General features: G+C 45.1%; 1 protein-coding gene across 4 annotated transcripts; it reads right to left on the bottom strand.

The window, feature by feature from the left end:
* Positions 1-8,502: 8,502 nt before the first annotated feature.
* LOC123098259 (uncharacterized) lies at positions 8,503-18,568 on the bottom strand. 4 transcript variants are annotated; one of them, XM_044520204.1, is made up of 9 exons: positions 18,323-18,568; positions 16,331-16,396; positions 13,963-16,215; positions 13,754-13,872; positions 11,509-13,167; positions 11,278-11,326; positions 10,950-11,188; positions 10,733-10,837; positions 8,503-9,453 (listed from the first exon to the last, which is right to left on the bottom strand). In XM_044520204.1, the coding sequence occupies exons 3-9, from the start codon at positions 16,168-16,170 to the stop codon at positions 9,225-9,227; spliced, it is 4,608 nt and encodes a 1,535-aa protein (XP_044376139.1). In that variant the 5' UTR covers positions 16,171-16,215; positions 16,331-16,396; positions 18,323-18,568; the 3' UTR covers positions 8,503-9,224. The 4 variants fall into 4 exon arrangements, with proteins under 4 accessions (XP_044376139.1, XP_044376137.1, XP_044376140.1 ...); XM_044520202.1 differs by having other exon boundaries at positions 16,311-16,396; positions 18,323-18,564; XM_044520205.1 differs by lacking the exon at positions 18,323-18,568 and having other exon boundaries at positions 16,331-18,136.
* Between the last annotated feature and the right edge of the window lie 816 nt (positions 18,569-19,384).

Genomic DNA, 19,384 nt, shown 5'->3' on the forward strand with positions numbered 1-19,384 from the left:
CTGGGTGCGGGCCCGTGGGCTGCCACGGTGGACAGTGGTGCAACGCCCCGGAGCTAGGCGCTGCACCGTAGGGTGTGGCGACGGCGTGGCGGGCGCTACACAAAAGGGTCAGGGGTGTGAAATAGTTTCGCAACCAGTTTATTCTGTGATTTGATTTTGATTATAGGTCAAAATTGTCAAATTTGCCGCTGTAGACATGCAGGACTCTGCTTCTGACGCCAGGGGCGATGGAGGCGGCGTGCTGGGCGTGTAGTCCGGCGACTCGGCGCGCCTGGAAGGAGTTGACGGTGTGTAATACGGCGACGCGCACGACTCGGCGTCCGACACCGCCAGTGGGGACGGAGGCGGCGTGCTGGGCGTGTAATCCGGCCAAGAAGCGCGCCCGGGACCGGGAGGACTCGACGGAGTATAGTAAGGTGATGAAGCAGCGTGCTCTGACGGCGTCAGGGGCGTGTAGTCTGGGGACGCGCCGCGCGGAGGAGACGGCATCATGAAAACGAGCCGAACAGGGCTCGACGAAGTGTACTCCAACGACGGCGAAGGGCTCGCTGGAGTGTACGCGGGGCTCGCCGGAGCGTAGTCCGGGCTCGACGGAGTGTAGTCCGGCTCCGGCGACTGCAGGGGGCTCGACGAAGTGTAGTCCTTGGAGCTCGTGAGCGGCGACTGGCCCGATGGGGCGTACTCCTCGTAGTCGTAGTAGGCGGCAAACGACGGGTCGCAGCACTCGCCGTCGAAGCCGAAGCCCAGGAAGAAGGGGGCGCACTGGGACGCACCCGGGGTGTACGACGGTCGCGGGAAGAACCCGGATGCGAGCGCCATGATCGCCGTCTGGAAGTAACCGGCGGGATCTACTACTAGAGGAGGTGGAGGAAGACTGCGATCGAATCAGCCGGGGTGGGGGCATAATATCGCCGTGATCGCGTGGCGGCCACGCCTGCGAGTTCGTCCAAAGTCGGATTCGAAATGCCGAGCTCTAGCATGGCGTCAACGCAACGCGGCGGTCGCTCAAGCCTCCGAGTTCTCCCCGGAGTCCATGACATAACGCAACGCAGCGGGAACGAGCAATCCGTCTGAATCTGTCACGCATTCAGTTCAAAACGCAACTCCGATCGTGGCCCTTATTCATATCCTTCATTTTTATTTTTTTTGAGGATCATCTCCTTCACTTAGCGCTCTTTACACCTGAACTGGCCGGTTGGTTTTTCCAAAAAAATTAGCATAAAACAACTTTTAAAAATTGTATGAAACTTTTTTAAAAGTGCATAATTTACAAAAAAAATGAAAAAAATACATAAAAAGTATGAAAACCTTTTTTTAAATTATCTTGTATTTTCAAAATGTTAACCTTGTTTCAGAACAAATTCGTTGTGTGTGTAAGAAATGTTCGTCGTCATGTTTAAAAGAAAGAATGTTCACCGTATATAGGAAAATCGTTCACCATGGTTAAAAAAAAGTTCACCGTGTATAGGGAAAATGTTCATCATGTATTTTTAAAATATCCATAGTATATTTAAAAAGTGCTCAGTGTGTATTTTAGGGGAAATATGCACATAATCATGTATTTTCATCATATATTTTAAAAAATGCTCGCTGCATATTTAAAAAATGTTCACCATTTTGTTTGAAGAAACATTAATACATATAATATATTTATACAAGGACAGGTGAAAAAACTAGAAAAAAATAAAAGCACAAATGGAAAATAAAAGTAAGGAAAAACCAAAAAAACCAAAGCCAAACAAAACCCCGCCGAAAACTGGAAAAAAAATAAAACCGAAGATACCAAAGAATCAAGAAACCGGAGGAAGAAAACCTAAGCGCTCTTGAAAAAAAATGAAAAGAAAACACACTAAAACTGTTAGACTTATAGAGCCAAAAACTACCATAGTTGGCCGGCCCCAAGTTGCTCGCCCCTACTACACGTAGCCTCAATCATTTGAGGACAAAGAACCAACATGGTTGGTGGTTGGTTGTATGTACCCCCGGTCCAACAAGGATCAAACTTTGGATTTTACACTTTGCTGGTTCGTAAAGATGAAATGTTGTCTGGTGGGAGCCGATGTTTCCGTCAATAGCGATGCGGCTACGGTGACTTCATTAATCTTAAGATAGATAACCCGCGAGAAGGATGTTTTGTAGCGCTTTCTCATACAAAAGGAAAAGGCATCACGACCGAAGATAAGGAAAGATCCCAGGATTTCATTGCTATATCGCGCCACCCCTCCTCCAGAGCCGGTTCTTATCCATAGATTTTCAGCTAAAAGATACGGTATATATATATATATATATCAATGAAAGCTGGCGCCTTTGGTTCTTGGTATGACTAGTATTTTTTCTCATTTATCGGTCTAGTTGGAAAAATTACCCCCGGCTCAGTTGTCCCGAGGCGATCACAGGATACGATGTGTATGCATGAGTTCATAAGAGTGAATGCATGTATGCATTTGTGAGCATCGGTGCTTTTATTGTGTTTTTGAAAAAATGCCCAAAGAATTTCCCGAATTTTGGGGGGCCTTCATGCCATGGGTCTAGGCGATCGGCCGTTAGTCGGCGCCTAGGGCCGGCACTACTGGCTGCCTCGAGAGCTTTGCAGTTTTGAGGGTGTTTCCTTGCATCATGTTGAGTATCTCAGCTGATCCTTGCGATTGATCTCCGTGAGTGTGTACTTCTTCTCAGCGGGAGACATATTCCAAGATCGGACATGTAATGCTTAATAAAATGGGCACACATTCCAAACAAGAACAATTTTGATATGCTCCATCAATTGTTGCGTAAATCCAGCCATGTAAATAAATAAAAAACAGCTACGTGACAGCAGATATTCAGATGGCAAAGCTTCAGTGGTACACAGCAATCATATGCTTCTCTCAGACATCAGTACATCATAGAGTTACAGAACATCACAATTGTTGGGTGTCTAGGTGATTTTTATCAAATCACATACACAATTGCTACCATTGCAATTTGCATCAATGGACTTGTCATGCTTTACAGAACAGGCACACATTCCAAAAAACACAATTTTGACATGTCCAATCCATTGTTGCATAAATCCAACAGCTATCGGAGCCAACGTAAATAGAAGAAGGGAATATCTAGGGCGCATCTAGATGTGCCCTACTTATTGCACATCTAAATGAGTGAATCAAGCATAAAGAGGAAAAGGAAAAAAGAAAAAGAAAATATCCACACGAATCTCAACGTAAGATCAATGATATAGGACTTAGATGTGCAATACTTATGGCACATCTAGATGTGCTTTAGCAAAACTGAGAGAAAGGGTCCGTCTCACCCATGCTTCTGGAAGTGAAGCATTGCGGGACTTGGGACGCAGTTCTGTTTTTGGCAGTTGTACATCATGTGTCCATTTCACTGATGGGCCATAACCATCAAAGCTAAAACTCTCGAGTTATGGAGTGGCTCCCTCGAGTGCAGCATGCTTCAATCTGGAACAACCATCAAGAACAAGCATCTTCAAGTTTCCTGATGATGACACTGCAGGCAACGATTCCATATGAATGTTACCCGATAAGTCCATGAGCTCAAGATTTATCATATCAATGAAAGGGAATGTCTCCACCGTGATAACATCTAAGGATTCGGTCACTCGGAGCTTGTGAAGGTTGTGAAGGTAGTGTAGCTTTTTCCATGCATGACTTAAATTCCTCCATGATATGCCCTTTGTATTTACCTCCCTAAGATTGGTCATCAGCTCGGTCATCTCTATCAGCAAGACAAAATCTGTGAAGCGTATGTCAAGCACCAACAGGTTTGGGAAACATTGCCATCCACCTTGATCCCCCCTGAGTTTGTGCAATGGTCGAGCCAAAGGAATCTTAGGTTGTGGCGGAATCGGAAAGGAGGGGATACAAAATCAAAGCTGCACTTGTGGAGTTTTAGCACGTGGAGGTTCATGGCTAGTTGAAACATATCATTTGGTAGTTGTAGCTGATTGTCGCCCGCAACTGTTAGGAAATAGGATGATGCATTGATAGGAACAATTGAGATGCCTTGATCTCTTGATTGGTTGGATGAGACTGAAACCCAACGTTCATATTGTTCTCCAGGCGGACCAAAATAGTCTACCAATCCTTTTATTATGTCGGATGGATAGCACAACATTTGCATCACTGCATGCAATGCGCTGCCAACCTCATAGGCTTTGTTCCCTTGAAGGATGCCATCACATATCCAGTAGTTGCAAGCATGAGTATCCCAAGCATAGTCAACACTAATAGGTTTTCCACATTGTTTCTCTGTTAGGAAGAGTGAGTACAAGAAGCAATTCAAAACTATTGTTGGGTTGATGCCATCCATGCCGGTGTAACCAATCAGTTCAACAGCTTCTTCGCGCAATGAACGACACAATAGTGGGCTCACAGTTGAAAGACCCTTAAGATATAAACGAATTACTATAACATAACCAGAATTGAACTTCAACTTGTTTCCTCTCGGTGAGAGCTGAAATCTTACATAACTGCTCCATAACAATTTTCCTAAAGCATAGGCTCCAAATTCAGGAATGCCAAACTCTGCCAGATCAATTACTTCTTCTCCCCCATAATGAAAAATCATGAAATCTTTCATTTCTTAGATACGCATTGGTCTCACTCTCGATGCTTGGTATCTCTACCCTGGAGCTGGAGTCTATCCCACTAAAATCATCATCCTCGTCTTGCTTATCAAACATGGGCATTAAATGGTCAAGGTTTACTCCTCCGTGATTGCCCTTTGCATAGCTCTTCTATTTTTCCACATAAAGCAGTCTACATGGATAATTTTTCCAAAATGCTCTCTTGTGCTAGGATCACATCTTCTGGATTTCAGGGATTTGGCTGTGGCTCTAAGAAGAGCAGAGGCTCCTACACCCCAGCCGTACCAGCTTTCCAAGAAGAATAATTTGCCTTTATAATATGACGAGTTCGAAAATTGCAGAAATTGTAGCAGCTCACTGGTGGGGTCAACACAATCATCTACCTCCTGTAGTAATGAACGGATGTTAGTCGCTTCTTCCGCGGGACATATATGACTACCATAGTTTCAATGGCCACATCATTTGACATGAATAAAATTGGGACTGTGGTACGACGAATGATGCGATGTTACTTATAAGGTCAGTAAGAAATGCATCCAGTCTGTAAGTTTAAATATAAAACGGAAGTAACCTATAAGTGCACAAAATAACTTTTCTTTCAGATAATATGCACAAAATAACTGATACATATATCCTTGCTTGGTATCTTGTGGGTTGCTAGAGAGAATGCTGGACGTTAGATACTTAGATGTCTGATTGCTGCCATGTACTGTAGCTGATTAGCAATGTAGTAGAAGGTAGGATGTCATTTGCACTAAGGTTAATTAAAAGGTTTGAACAAAGACATACATAGCCCGTGTCACGAGGTTAGCAGGGAGAGAGGTACTCACCAATATACTCCTAGTATCACCCATTTTGATCTTCTCCAAAGAAATTAGTAACTGCTACTGCTACTAGTGCCAGCAGCAGAAAAGAACCATGACGGCCGGGCATGTATATCTAGCCCATCGCCTGCAGATTAGATGACCAAACCGTGCTCTCCACAAAAGTTGCTGATCTTTTCTCTTCTTTTCTTGCGGAAAACTGTCGATATATTCATCTTTAATCATAGTAGTACAACGAACAACAGAAAAAATAAAAATTACATCCCGGTGAAAACAAGAGTCACAAGATGCTATGCCTAAGGCCTAAGCTACTGAACCATGGTTCAGCAAAAGCACCTCACAAAACCAAACTACAAAACATGCAAGTCAATTCAGCCTAACAGGATTAGCACAATAACATGCTGATGTAGAGATGTACTACCTCTGTAAACAAATGTAAGATGGTTTAAATCACTACTTTAGTGACCTAAAACATCTTATATTTATTTACAGAGAGAGTAACATGTTAGCCAAACTGAGTCTACTCCCGATGTTTACCAAACAGACATCTAGTTACAGACATCATTTCCAGCATCTGCTTCAGAATATGAAGATACAAAATCGGCCTCAGTGGTAATTGCACTTTAAATTTACAAGAACTCATTAGGGCTTCAACATCGCTGGGATTTATATAAGATTACATTTGTTCATTCCATGAATTGCTTTCAGCACTACATAACACAAGTAATCAACTGTTGGCTAACTAATAACAACAAAGGGGGAGGTCAGTTCCACTTGGACGTCTTGTCGGGGCCATAGAAAAATAGCTATCTGAGCAGTAGACTGCTTCCAGCTGACAGGCTCTGTTTCATCAAAACATTCAGACGATATAATTGTTATATGTTTTGTCATGCCGTTTTCTTGGCCTTTTGTAACACTCTGTAACTCTATTCTCCTCTCATTTAATTGATGGGGCAAATCTTTTGCCTCTGTTTCAAAAAGAAAAAAGCATTCGGACAGCAATCTTCAGTTTTACAGAGCAACAATATGCTTACAGTACATCGGTACATCACACAGCCACCCTATCCCAATTGCAGGGTATCTGGGTGACTTCCATCGAATCACACAAGCAATTTTGCAATTTACATCGATGACAAGCAAATAGCTCCAGCCATAAAAAGACGAGAAGCAATAACAGAGAACAATCTCCCATCTTCAGCAAAAAAAGAAGAAGCTCGATACAGATATATATGTTCATTGATTCGTGCACAATGATACAAGATTTGCCAAAGAATAAACGAAGGCATAGCAGGAGATTTCTACAAAGAGAACCCAATCTGTTGCTCCTATTACAATTTAAGTACAGCATGTCAATATCCCCAGGCTCGCTGACGTCCGCCGCGGCTGATCCGGCCGGCGCCGCTCCTCTGGTACGGATGGTGGCGGCAGCGCGCTGTAGACGTGAAGGACTCTGCTTCTGACGCCAGAGGCGATGGAGGCGGCGTGCTGTGCGTGTAGTCCGGCGACTCGACGCTCCTGGAAGGAGTTGACGGTGTGTAATACGGCGACGCGCACGACTCGGCGTCAGACACCACCAGTGGGGACGGAGGCGGCGTGCTGGGCGTGTAATCCGGCGAAGAAGCGTGCCCGGGACCGGGAGGACTCGACGGAGTATAGTAAGGTGATGAAGCAGCGTGCTCTGACGGCGTCAGGGGCGTGTACTCTGGTGACGCGCCGCGCGGAGGAGACGGCATCATGAAAGCGAGCCGAAAAGGGCTGGACGGAGTGTACTCGAGCGACGGCGAAGGGCTTGCCGGAGTGTAGTCGGGGCTCGCGGGAGTGTAGTCCGGGCTCGCCGGCGTGTAGTCGGGGCTCGCCGGAGTGTAGTCAGGGCTCGCCGGACTGTAGTCAGGGCTCGATGGAGTGTAGTAGTCCTTGGAGCTCGCGAGCGGCGAAGGGCTCGATGGGGCGTACTCCTCGTAGTCGTAGTAGGCAAACGACGGGTTGCAGCACTCGCCGCCGACGCTGAAGCCCAGGGAGAAGGGGGCGCGCTGGGACGCACCCGGGGTGTATGACGGCGGCGGGCAGAACCCGGATGCAAGCGCCATGGTCGCCGTCTGGAGTTGGCCAGCGCGGCGAGATCTGCAACTAGACCGCGTGCGTGCGTGCGTACGATGTGGAGAGAGGAGGAGGAGGGGAAGATTGCGATCGAATCAGCCGGGGTGGGGGCCTAATATCGCCGTGATCGCGTGGCGGCCACGCCTGCGAGTTCGTCCCGAGTCGGATTCGAAATGCCGATCTCTATCATGGCGTCGACGCAACGCGGCGGTCACGCACGCCTCCGAGTTCACCCCGGAGCCCAAACACAACGCAACGCGGCGGGAACGCGCAGTCCGGCCGAGCTTGGCATTCAGTCACGCATTCAGTTCAAAACGCAACTCCGATCGAGGCCCTTGTTCTTCATCTCCTTCATTCTTTTTTTTTTGTTTGTTTGATTGATTCTCTCGAGTTGCAATTCGCGTGACTTGGGTGAGTGGAGGGGGGAGATTTTCGAAAAAAGAAAATAATAATAATAAATGAACCGCTGAGATGTACTAGGTTCACAAATTCGGACTTGTGTTTGTGGCTTTGTGGTGGAGGATTGTCACTGGATGATTATTTCAGGAATATTGCTCGACGTTTTAGCTAGGAATGAAAGTTGGTTGTGTCAAGTAGACAGGTTAGATCTTTTCTTCCTTCTAGTTTGTTCCAGACTTGCAATTGCTTTAGTTACTTTCTCAGTGCATTATATCAAGATCTTGTATTCCCGTTACCCCTTTTCTTTAAATGAGAGAGAAATCCCCACCCGAATATAAGGAGAGAGAAGTCCCCACCTGAATATGATTTCATTTCAAAAGGAGATTGATCGCCGGTCCCTGAGGGACAGAAGAGAAGGATAGGTGAGGTACTCTTCGAACGACCTACTCCTGGTTCAGCAAAAACCCATCCCAAAACCAAACTACAAAACATGTAAAGCAATTAAGCCGAATATAGGATCAGCAGCACCCTCAGACATCTAATAGTAGCTGCAGACATCCTCTCCACGCCAACTTCTGCTTCAGAACATGATAAAACCGCTTCGGTGATAATCGCACTTTAAAATTTACAAGAACCCATTAGGGCTTTCAACATCGCAGGGATTTATATAAGATTACAACATTTTACAAGCGCTTCACCCGGCGTTTTTGTTCATTCCATGAATTGCTCTCAGCACTACATAACACAAGTAATCAACTGCTGACTAACAAGTAACAACAAAGGGGGAGAGGTCAGTTCGACTTGGACACCGCTAGCCAATTTGCATCCCATTCCTAAAGGAACAAAAGAACCCAGAGGACAAGGCTCTCGTTATTATTCACCCCTCTAAACTGCCAACACTCTTTCTTCATCATCATGGATAAAAAGATGACAAGTAGCGGAAATTTCCACTAGATGTACTAAAGCTAGTAAGCATCGACTTCCCTAACGAATTGTGAAGCTAACACCCTTCCTTCATCAGCAAAATGATGCGAGGCCCACGGCTTCTTTTTCCTTCATACTTTCCGCAATATACAGGGACCTATACTTCATACAAGGGAGAAATAACAACAGCCCGCACTAAGTTTGATCGGCTGGACACATCCCTTGGCGTCTCTGTGGCATGTGCGACGGTTGGGATTTCCAAACCACCCCTGGATCTGACCGTTCTGTATAAACGCCATGCTTTGCAGGAGAAAAAGGAGCATTGGAAAATCACACTTGTAGCCACAGAGGTGATCTGAGGAGAGGTTAAGGGACAATCCAATGCACTAGAGTGCCAAACAGTGCACCTCTTCGGGAAGATTTCCTGGCACGGAGAAAGACATGACATGTCTATCCGGGAAAATTCTGCGAGAAACCATTTGTGAGCCAGACGAGGCCTCGACACCAGCTGCATGGTTCCGGCCATGGAATCTTCCCAGACGATTTACGATTGAAATCCTTTCCAAATCCTGGCACTCCAGATGCACATCTAGCATCGAAGCCCTCTTGCTCAAGCTGCAACAGGAGGGAAAACGGTGTTTTGAGAGAATTATCATCAATTAAACAGAGAAAAGTCAACAAAAAAGTAGTAAAATGGAATTGGTGTCATGAGTGAGAGTGCACAAGGAATTAAAGATCAACAAATGCTAGTTAATGTTCTCAGAAATGCAACGCAACTGAAATCTTTGTACATACTCCCTCCGTCCTTTAAAGAGTGTACTTCCAACTTTGTTGGAAAGTCAAACATTTTAATGTTTGACCGTAATTATACAATAATACATAAATATTTATGCCATAAAATTAGTAGCATTAGATTCATAATAAAATATATTTTCATCTTATACCTATTTGGTTTCACAAACATTGATATATTTTTGCACAAACTCGGTCAAACTTTAAAATAGTTTGACCCTCCAACAAAGTTGGAAGTACACTCTTTAAAGGACGGAGGGAGTAGTAAACTGTTGGTTATTACTCCCTCCGTTCCTAAATATAAGTATTTGTAGATATTTTACTATGGACCACATACGGATGTATATAGATGCATTTTAGAGTATAGATTCACTCATTTTGCTCCGTATGTGGTCCATAGTGGAATCTCTCCAAAGACTTATATTTAGGAACGGAGGGAGTAGATTATTGCCAGGCATATGAAACATGCAAGTTGAAGAACAAATTCTTGAGAAAAATAGGAAAACAATGTAACTTTATTTGAATAAATAAAATATCAAACTGATACTCACTGTTCATTTTGTTATGATTCAACGTATCAACATTCATTCCTACCATATGATCAAAGTCAAAAAGAGTTAGGGCCCTAGAGATACTAAAATATATCATCAACAGCCAAGCCCAGGTAAAAAAAATGTTATGATGAAGTGGCCAAACATTATTATTTTTCACATGAAAACACAATATAACTGTCCAGAAGGAAGTTAAGATCTTAGCAAAAATAAGTAAAAGAAAGGAAGAACCAAGCCGGCTAACATCTCATAAGCCCCTCAAAATTGACTGGTGCATCTAGCTGTCCAGAAGGCCCCAAATGTTTCCCTTCTGGCAATCTTTTATCTTTCTAGCAGAGTGCATACAATTATTTTTACTACACAACTATTTACATGTACAAATATTCTAACATGCTCAGATGTTCTACCAAATTATGTTAGATATTCTTGTATGCACACGCACACACCACACAGGAGCCCATAAATAAATGGAAAACAGCAATGTTGTTTTTTAAACTAGCTAGCCAATAAGCAATGTGTGTGGGCGGGGTGGGGATGGAGGGTGCTCGTACCTCAGATAGTCGTTTTCCATTTTCTTGATTCTTCCAACAAAGACTTCCACAACCTTTGATAACTTGTCTTCCATTTGCTTGGCACTTGTTCTTTGTTCAGATGGGCTGATCAATGACAGTGTAATAATTAGCCTTACAGCAATGAGGTTATAAAAGTAAATTTTACTTTCATGACCCCAAGAGAATAAGAAAAAAAGATCAGTTTACAAAGACTTACTTATTTTCATTATCTGCAAGAGCGCGAGAGTTATCTGATGAGATGATGCATGTATCTCCTAGAGTGAACATTGCGATATTGTATGTAGCACTTTCATAAGCTGATACAGCTTGTGCTCTGAGAACTCTTGCTGGTATAGCAGGGAAAACTTCCTGAATCAACTTTGTGGTCATAATTAGCCTTTTGCGCGGTAAATAATTTACTGGGGCATCTTCCAGACTTTCTGGATCATCCTCAGACTGTTAAGAAATTTAACTGGTGTCAAATGAAAACCCTTTGAACCAATATGCAAGACCTAAAGTAGCTGAAATAGTATAGCGGTGCAAACCTTCTTAATTAATCTATTAGCTGCCCAAGCCCAATCCATCTCATTCGTGCTGTCCAGCAATTGAAGATGGTCACAATTGTTAGCAACATCAAGGCAACATAAGATAAACAACTCAACAAATAAATAACTGCAAGTCACATAAACTACTGGTGCTGACAGTAACAGTAAGAGGTCAGAAAATATGCTTCAACACTACTGCAAACTACTGCCCTGCAAGGGGAGAAAATTCACCTTGTCTTTCTCAACTTTTGAGTGCCTTCACTGATTTTATGCCAAGAAACAAGAGCACGTTCTGTAAATTTGCGCTTCTTTGGCCTTGTCACCAAAGCCGTCTTCATATTAGGCACCAAAGGCCTGGCAGCTTGGCCGGCATCAGCTCTATCCTCGAGAGAGTTATTTTCCATGCACCAAGAAGCTTTGGGAACATTATATGGTGGAGTTGGGGTCTTCTGAGCATTAAACACAGAATGATTCTGACCATTTCTTTGGTTCCCATAATGTTCAAACCAAGAGGGTGCCATTTGAGGGTTTATCCCAGGTCTCTCACTTCTTTCAATCAAATTGGATGATGCATTTGTCCCAAGAGACTGAACTTGACTTTGATGATCATTACGCATGACCATACCATGAGAGAGAACTTCCCTAGAAGGGATCTGAGAAGGTATGCTTGTACTTCTCTCCTCATTGTTCCTTGGAGCAAAGCTTAGCATTTTCATGTCTGAAGGGAATGACCCTTGGACACTAGTACTGCCAATGTTATCTATGGACGACCTGAGTGAGTTATTGGCTCCATGTGCAAACCTCTGAGCAGACTTCCAGTCAACTTGTGACGCATCAGAACTAATCTCATTTGGTTTAAGCATCTTTCCAGTTTTATTGCCTGGATCAACATCCACATGACCCATTGCTTGCATTTGATGCAGAAGAGCAAAATTTGTCTGTTGGAGGTTTGAAGGTGTTGGGTTTCCATGTAACCCAATGCCACTCGTATTGGTACCAGTGTTGTGAGAAGTATTCATAACCTGAAAGTTAGCTGCAGGGTTCTCTCCCTGCCTAGGGTTCATGATACCTTGCTGACGCAATTGTGCCAAGGATGAAGCAGGAATGGCAAAGTTCCCATCTGAAGAATGCTTCTGCAGGGTTTGATTCCCTCTGGGTACAGCAGATCCAGTCGAATCAAAATTTGCCATCTCAGAAGAGGCTAACCCTGCATCACTGTCCAGAGCTTGTTTTGTCTCTTGATTATGTGAATTGGCAGAACTGGTAGCTACATCAGGTGGTGTTGAACCCTTCTGTCCTTGGTCGTCTGCCTTTTGCGAACCCCATAAGTTGGGGTTGTTGGAAAACATCATAGACTGGAGAATATTGGGTGTAATCTTGTTAGATTGGGTACCAGCTAGACGTTGCGCCGATATGTTTGTCCATACGTTCTTGAATACTGTTGCTGTGCTGTCTTGCTGAGGCGTGGGTACAGAACCTGATCTTGCGTCTGGCACAGGATATTGCTGCCCGGAATTTAACTGGGGGAAATGTGCAGCTGGCTGTCCAGTACCACCCATTTCCGAAGAATGAAATGGTGTTGGCTGCGAGCTTGGATGAGCAGGTGACGAATAATTGGTGGCAGTGGAAGGTAGCTGGGCCTGATGTTCTCCCCTTGCTGAGTGTTCAGGTTGCTTGCCATCAGCATTAGTGTGACTTGACCATAAATGATCTGAAGTTGGATGTCGCTGGGACGGTGGTGCTAGTCTTAATCCAAACCCTTGCAAAGAAGATTGATTAAGTTGCTGCTGAGTATTAGCAACATTATCGAGAGGACTGTTGGCCATGTCAGTAAGTGCATTGCTATCTGATGTGTTGTCCACCTTATGAAGAAGTTGCAGCATATGTTGACTACATTAAACATACATATATATTTGTCAGTTATCGTAAAGAACGACAAGCATAAATTTGCTAATGAAAAACTGTTGGAAGGACTAATCATGACAAAAGATAATATCGTGTGGTACAAAAAATGTTGACTATTACTGTAATAGATCAAAGCATTGTTGTCAGCGTCCCGATATGTATCTTAGAATCTTACGATACCCTTATCCTACCAGACCATTTCAGTACAATCACGATTCTCCAGACCATTTCAATACTATAACGACTCTCCAGACCATTTCAATACTATAACGACTCTCCAGACCATTTCAATACATATATGATTCTGCAATACTGATATGATCCTACAATTCTGATACTATTTGGAAAAATTATACTGTTATTGGTAGCGTAGATGTGGGCCTTCTTCGTTAGTGGTAGTCATACCTTGTCAAAACTAACCAGATATTATTCTGACAAGCCGAGAGAAACAAGAGCACAAAATAAATTGCATAGGTAAAGCTTTAACACTTCAACGATGGGATATTTAGGATTTACTCAGGAATAACCTGGTTAGAGTAGTTAGTAGTTACAAATGAAAAGGAGGAAGTACCTGTTCTGAACTGCTCTATTCTGAGACAGACCGGCATCAGATACTCCAAAGGGTGATGCACTGGAACTGTTAGTGACACCATGTCGAGATTTAAAGTGTTCATCCCCCACCAGCATTTTCTAAAAATTAAGAAAGTAGCTTCATAAGTAATATTACAAGAGAACAAAAATGTGTGAATAATAAAGCTTGTTTAAGCAAGATATCCATACCTCATTAACTGAAGCCATATTGGCAGCAACTTGGGAGTTGGTGACAAATCGTGGCTTCAGGTTATTTTGTCCCTGAAGTGACTGAGGCGGAAACTGATTGTTCGTAACTGGATTACCCGGAGAATGCCTAATGTTTACCCCTGTGTTGTCCATAGCATGATTCTGCAACATGTAAGATCCCCCTGCTTGCTGACCTGATCCCAAATTTTGGGATTCTTTTGCAGCAAAGAAAGGATGCCTCCTGGCAGCATGGTCACTGTTCACATGCTGCCCATGATTTAAAATGTTTCCTGGCCTTTCCATATGTATTGCATTTTGGTACTCCTGGTTGCAGTCATTTGGTCTTGGCTCAGCACTTCTTCTTAAAGATTCTGAGGTTTCTGTACCCCTACTTCCAATGTTATGGTTTATCCCACCATGCTCACCGGTTCGACCCATAACCATCTGATGCTGATTCGGGTTTATTGTTGGCATGCTAGAGCCCATCATACTAACACCTTTACCATCAGAACTGTCCTTCTGCATTTGCGAAGTGCTTATATCAGGCTTCATCTGCTGAAGCCTGCGGACTGAATTTGCATTACCTCCACTTGACTTCCAAAAGTTTCCATCACTATTAAAGACATTTTGGGTACTGCTGATGTCTTGTCCAAGGGGGCTGTTGCTTTTCCAGTCATTCTGGCTATTGCTCGACTCTTGGTTGATATTGTGATCAACAGTGTTTTGTTGTGACATCCAAAATCCATGTGTACTTGAAGGTGCACCAGTTGAGTGTGAGCTATTTCTTGGCGTTTCAGATTTCTGCTGAGCCCAATTGCCATTTGACAAATGCACCTGTTCTTGTCTCCCATATTCATCAGACTGCTTTTGCTTCAAGCTCTGCTGAATATACCCATTATTGGCTTCTGCAGTTGACTGATGATTGGTAACAGTAGCACGAGGAGATTCATGTGGTGTTTTGTCTCTTTGCTCGTACGGACTTCTTGTAGCATGCTGAAAACTGGTAAAATCTGGATTATTCATTGTTCCATCACCATAGCTAGATGCTGACGAGGGTCGTGCATTCTGTAGTCCAGCGCTTAATGCAGCAAGCTTACTCTGGTCACGAGCTGGTAAAGTTGAGTTATTAGCAACTGTCTGTGTTTTCTGCAAGCTGAGGCCACTCCATTCTTCCTTGGGATTATCTTTACTGGTTGAAGACTGTAACGTTTCCTGCATAAGGGCACTCCAGCTCCCACTCTGTAGAGATGGCAAAGCACCACCAAAGTTATCATTATCCAAAGAATTACCCTGATCATTGTCTCCCTTCAACAAAGCTCCCCAGTTGCTATCCTCATCATCCCCAAACAAGAACTTCTCCTCGGTAGGGTCAAGGCTAGCGCCACCACTTGCTGGTGCTACCTGCATTGTTGATTTCTCTTGCAAGCCCGCTTGGGGTTGGTTTGACCTACCATGAAAATCTTGGAGTTGAAAACCATGTCGCAGATGATTCACTGGAACAGGGCTGCCTGCCTTGTTGTTATCACCTTGACTTTGTAACGGACTATTGCTTAAGAAGCCTCCCTTTCCTCGAAAATTCTGCATAGAACTGGAGGCACCTTTCTCCTGCGGACTAGGTTCATCCATTAACGAGCTAAATGGCCTTGATACCTTTTCAGGCTGATGAGTACTTGCCCTTGTCATTGCATTCTGGAGATCAGCAGGGATCCCTAAGAACTGGGGGTACTGGTTAACAGACCCGCCTCTGCTGGTAGCAGGTATTTGATAGAAGGACTGGTTCATTTGCTGTGTAGCTAACCCCATTGGTCGCATCGGTTGACTTTGAGTATTTGGAAATACCGAACCATTCATGAAATTGCCCATGGCAGGAGCACCACCATACTGCTCCCAGTTTGTGTTACTACCTGTATTCACCATTTGTGAGTTGCTTGGCAACCTTGGGTCACCACTAGCAAAATTCTGTGGCCACGCATAAGCCGTGGCCTCATTGTTTGGCATTTCATTTGTTATCACCGGCAATTGATCAGCAGGCGCTGCTCTTGCTGGAGCTTGAAACTGTCCAAAAGAGGGTTGCATTCTGGCTCCATGATCAATCTGCTGGGCATTTTGCTGTCTCTGGAACTCCTGCAATTGCTTGTACATCATCTGTTGTTGCCACATCTGAAAATCACCATCACCCCCATGCTGTGTGTGGTGAAACTGTGACATTTCCGAAGTCCCTACGGGTCTAATGCCCGTGAAAGCGTGAACTGTCTGCAGTTGGCAAATCCCAAAGTTTCATATCAAATGACAATACGAACAGATATGACTGCCTGCTAGTATGATGAATATGATTCCACTGAACTTACAGCATCCAAAGAAGGCTCACCCTGGACTGACAAGAATTTACTCAGGCTAAACGAATCTGTAGATGTCCCTTCTATTTATCTGTAGCCTGCCCATTTTGAAGAACGTTTACATAAGAACATTGTTCAATGATTCTACAGTAAATGAATCGGTACTAGTTCAGTATATTCCACAAGGACACGCATTCATGATTCGCAAGGACAACATTTTAAGCCTACTGAGGAAAATTCTTCAGCATCAAAAGCATGCAAAGTAATGGTGCATATGCCAACTACCTTGGCCAACCATATCTATTGTGGGGTTTGGAACTTATTCAAATTAAAGCCATAAACATGTTTTAACAGCGATAAGAAAACTAATCAAGATTATCCTTTCAGGTCTCTAAAGCTGCAACTGAAAACAACTGGTGTACATGCATTAGAATTAAGGGTACTCCGAATGCTTGTCTCTTAGCACAATATCAGACAAAATGCTGAGGTGGCACTTTATTTAAAGAAGAGAGAGGGGGAAGTTGTATGTTAGTGGAGATACGCCTCTTAGCTCGTTTCCCTATGCGGTGTACTCAATGCTCTGATCCAGTGTGGCTTATCTCCCTAGTTTTTACTCCGGAGGCCAATAGGCCAGTGGAGCATGATATCGGACAAAATCATTCCCTTCTCTCCACAATTAGGAAACAAGGTTGAGATGCTGGTCCTAAACCAATTAAATGTAATATGCAATGCATTGTGGTGATTATCTCTAAAAAAGTCCACTACCTATGATAACGCGTTAAGAGCTAACGAATTGGGAGCCCTAAGAAGCATGGTTGATTAATTAGTGCGGGTGGCTTAAATATGGGCATCCACAACCTCAAGTGTGCGCCCATGCCAGAAAAGAACAGTTTTGAAATAGACGGAGGTGCAATTTAAGTTTGAACTGTGAACTTGTTGCACTTTTGTTAGCTTGTGGGTGGCAAGTGAAGCCAATTAGCACAATGCAAGAGATAAAGGTTCAAAACTACTCAGGAAGAAGTAGCAATTATCCTACTTGAGTTGGCTATCTAGATGTCCGGCCACTAAAAGCAGGGTTAAATCATGAGTGTCTGGCAAGAAATACTCTTAACTAGCACAGGCAAAACCACATCTTCACCTCGCACGGAACACTAGCATTATCCAAAACCGAAACACTAACACAGCACTACAATCTCTAATGACAAACACTAGGACAAAGACAACATCATCTTGTTACAATCAACGGGCAGCCAAATCTCACGCCAGACGCCTCATGCCCCTCATACGGGGAGCAAATCAAGCAAACTAAGACAAAATGAAGCTACAATGTTTCGATGCTAGCACAAGAATCACTCCCATCTCCTCGCTAAAGCCTAAAAATCACATCTTTCTCCCACATACACACCTTCCGAAGAGGGGTACAGCTGAACAAATCTTCAAAAATGCAAAAGAGACAAGAGGGGATCCACCCGGACGCTGCCGCAGCCAATCTAAGCTCGGAGCTCAGAGGGAGCCAGAGAAAAGTAGGTCCACGACAAAAAAAATGAAGGGAACAGCAGAAACCAAGCGTCGCGCATCTGCTGGAGGATCCCCAAATCCCCCCACGTCTCCCTGCCCACTAGCAGACGCCCGAATCCCGGGGCACTGAGCAGAGGGCAGCTCAAGCTAAGCTCCAACCAACGGTCGACTACGAGCACGAGCTGAGGTGAGCTGAGCTCAAGCTCAAGCTCGAATCGACCCAAACCCCGGGCCGTCACGCGCAAATTACCCACCACGCGCCCCAAAAACCAGCAGCCTATCGAGCGCGGGAGGCCACGCGCCCCCGAGATCGACCGCCGGGGAGCTCCCAGTTGCCCCACCGGCGCAGATCCCCCGAGAGAGATGGAAAAAACCCTAAAACTCCCCCACCCGAAAATAATTCCCCCAGCTCCAGCGACGACAGGGACCGCCCGATTCACGCGCGCCGGACGAGCGAGCAGCCAGCGGAGGGCCGCGAATTCCGGGCCGATTCGTGCGAGACCTACCTCGATCGGCGCGGCGGCCGGGCGTGCGTGCGGGCGGATCGGATCGGCGCGCCCGTCGGCCCCGGGCCGCGGCGCGGGGGGGTGCTCCGCGGGGGAGCGGCCGGCGGGCTAGGGTTAGGGTTCGGCGCGGCCAAATGGCGAGGGTTTGGAGCTCCGCGGCGCCGAGGAGAGAGAAGCGGGGAGGGTGGAGGGGGGGAGGCGGAGCTGGGAGTAGTATCGGGCAGCAGCTCTCTCTCTCTCTAGCTCGCTCGCGACGGACGGGCGAAGATAAAGCGTGGTATACTGGCCCTGCGAAGTTTTCAACGAAGGCGCCCGGCGGTGGGCCCGGGGGGGCGGGGAGGGGGCATCGGGGCCGTCGGCTGGCGGCGGGCGGGGCTCGGAGCCGTCGGATCCGGGACGGGGGCGGGTAACGGCGTTAGGGGAGGAAAAGGACAGCCGCGTGGTGCGGGTGGGAAAGAAAAGGAGGAAAGGCCGCTACGGGGATGCGAGCCCCCCCGCGGAGAAAGGAAAGCGGTGAGTGCCAAGGGTAAACCCTTTTTTACCGCTCAAGAAAGCAAGTGTGGGTAGGGTGGGATAATCAAGCCGTTTTTAAGCTGATTTTTAACCGCTCAAAGTAAGTGTGGTTGGCTATTTTGCCCAAGGTAACACAATAGGAATGCTATAATCCCTAGGATAAAAGATATACTCCCTCTGTACCAGAATATAAGACGTTTTTGCATTAACGTCTTATATTTTGATACAGAGGTAGAATATATCTGGGTGTGTTGTAAGAGAGTGAACTGATCACATTGGTTTTAGGCAAAGGAGTTAAAAGAATATTGGTTGAGTTGGGTAGAGCGAATTTTGTGTCACTGAGACCATATAGCTTGTCATGACCTCTTTTAGGCCTCATTCATTTGATTCAGTTGGGATTCAATCTTCCAGGGGGTCGCATCTCTGCACAGGTTGAATGATCTTCACTCTCGCACCCCCGTTAATGTCTAAGAATTTTTTTATGTGCTGGAAGAAGATGATTTAAACCCCAGGCAAATGGGTGGCCTGAAGGACTGAATCGGGATTAGA

Source organism: Triticum aestivum, chromosome 4D, assembly GCF_018294505.1.
Source record: "Triticum aestivum cultivar Chinese Spring chromosome 4D, IWGSC CS RefSeq v2.1, whole genome shotgun sequence".
In the NCBI taxonomy this organism is placed as follows: Eukaryota; Viridiplantae; Streptophyta; class Magnoliopsida; order Poales; family Poaceae; genus Triticum; species Triticum aestivum.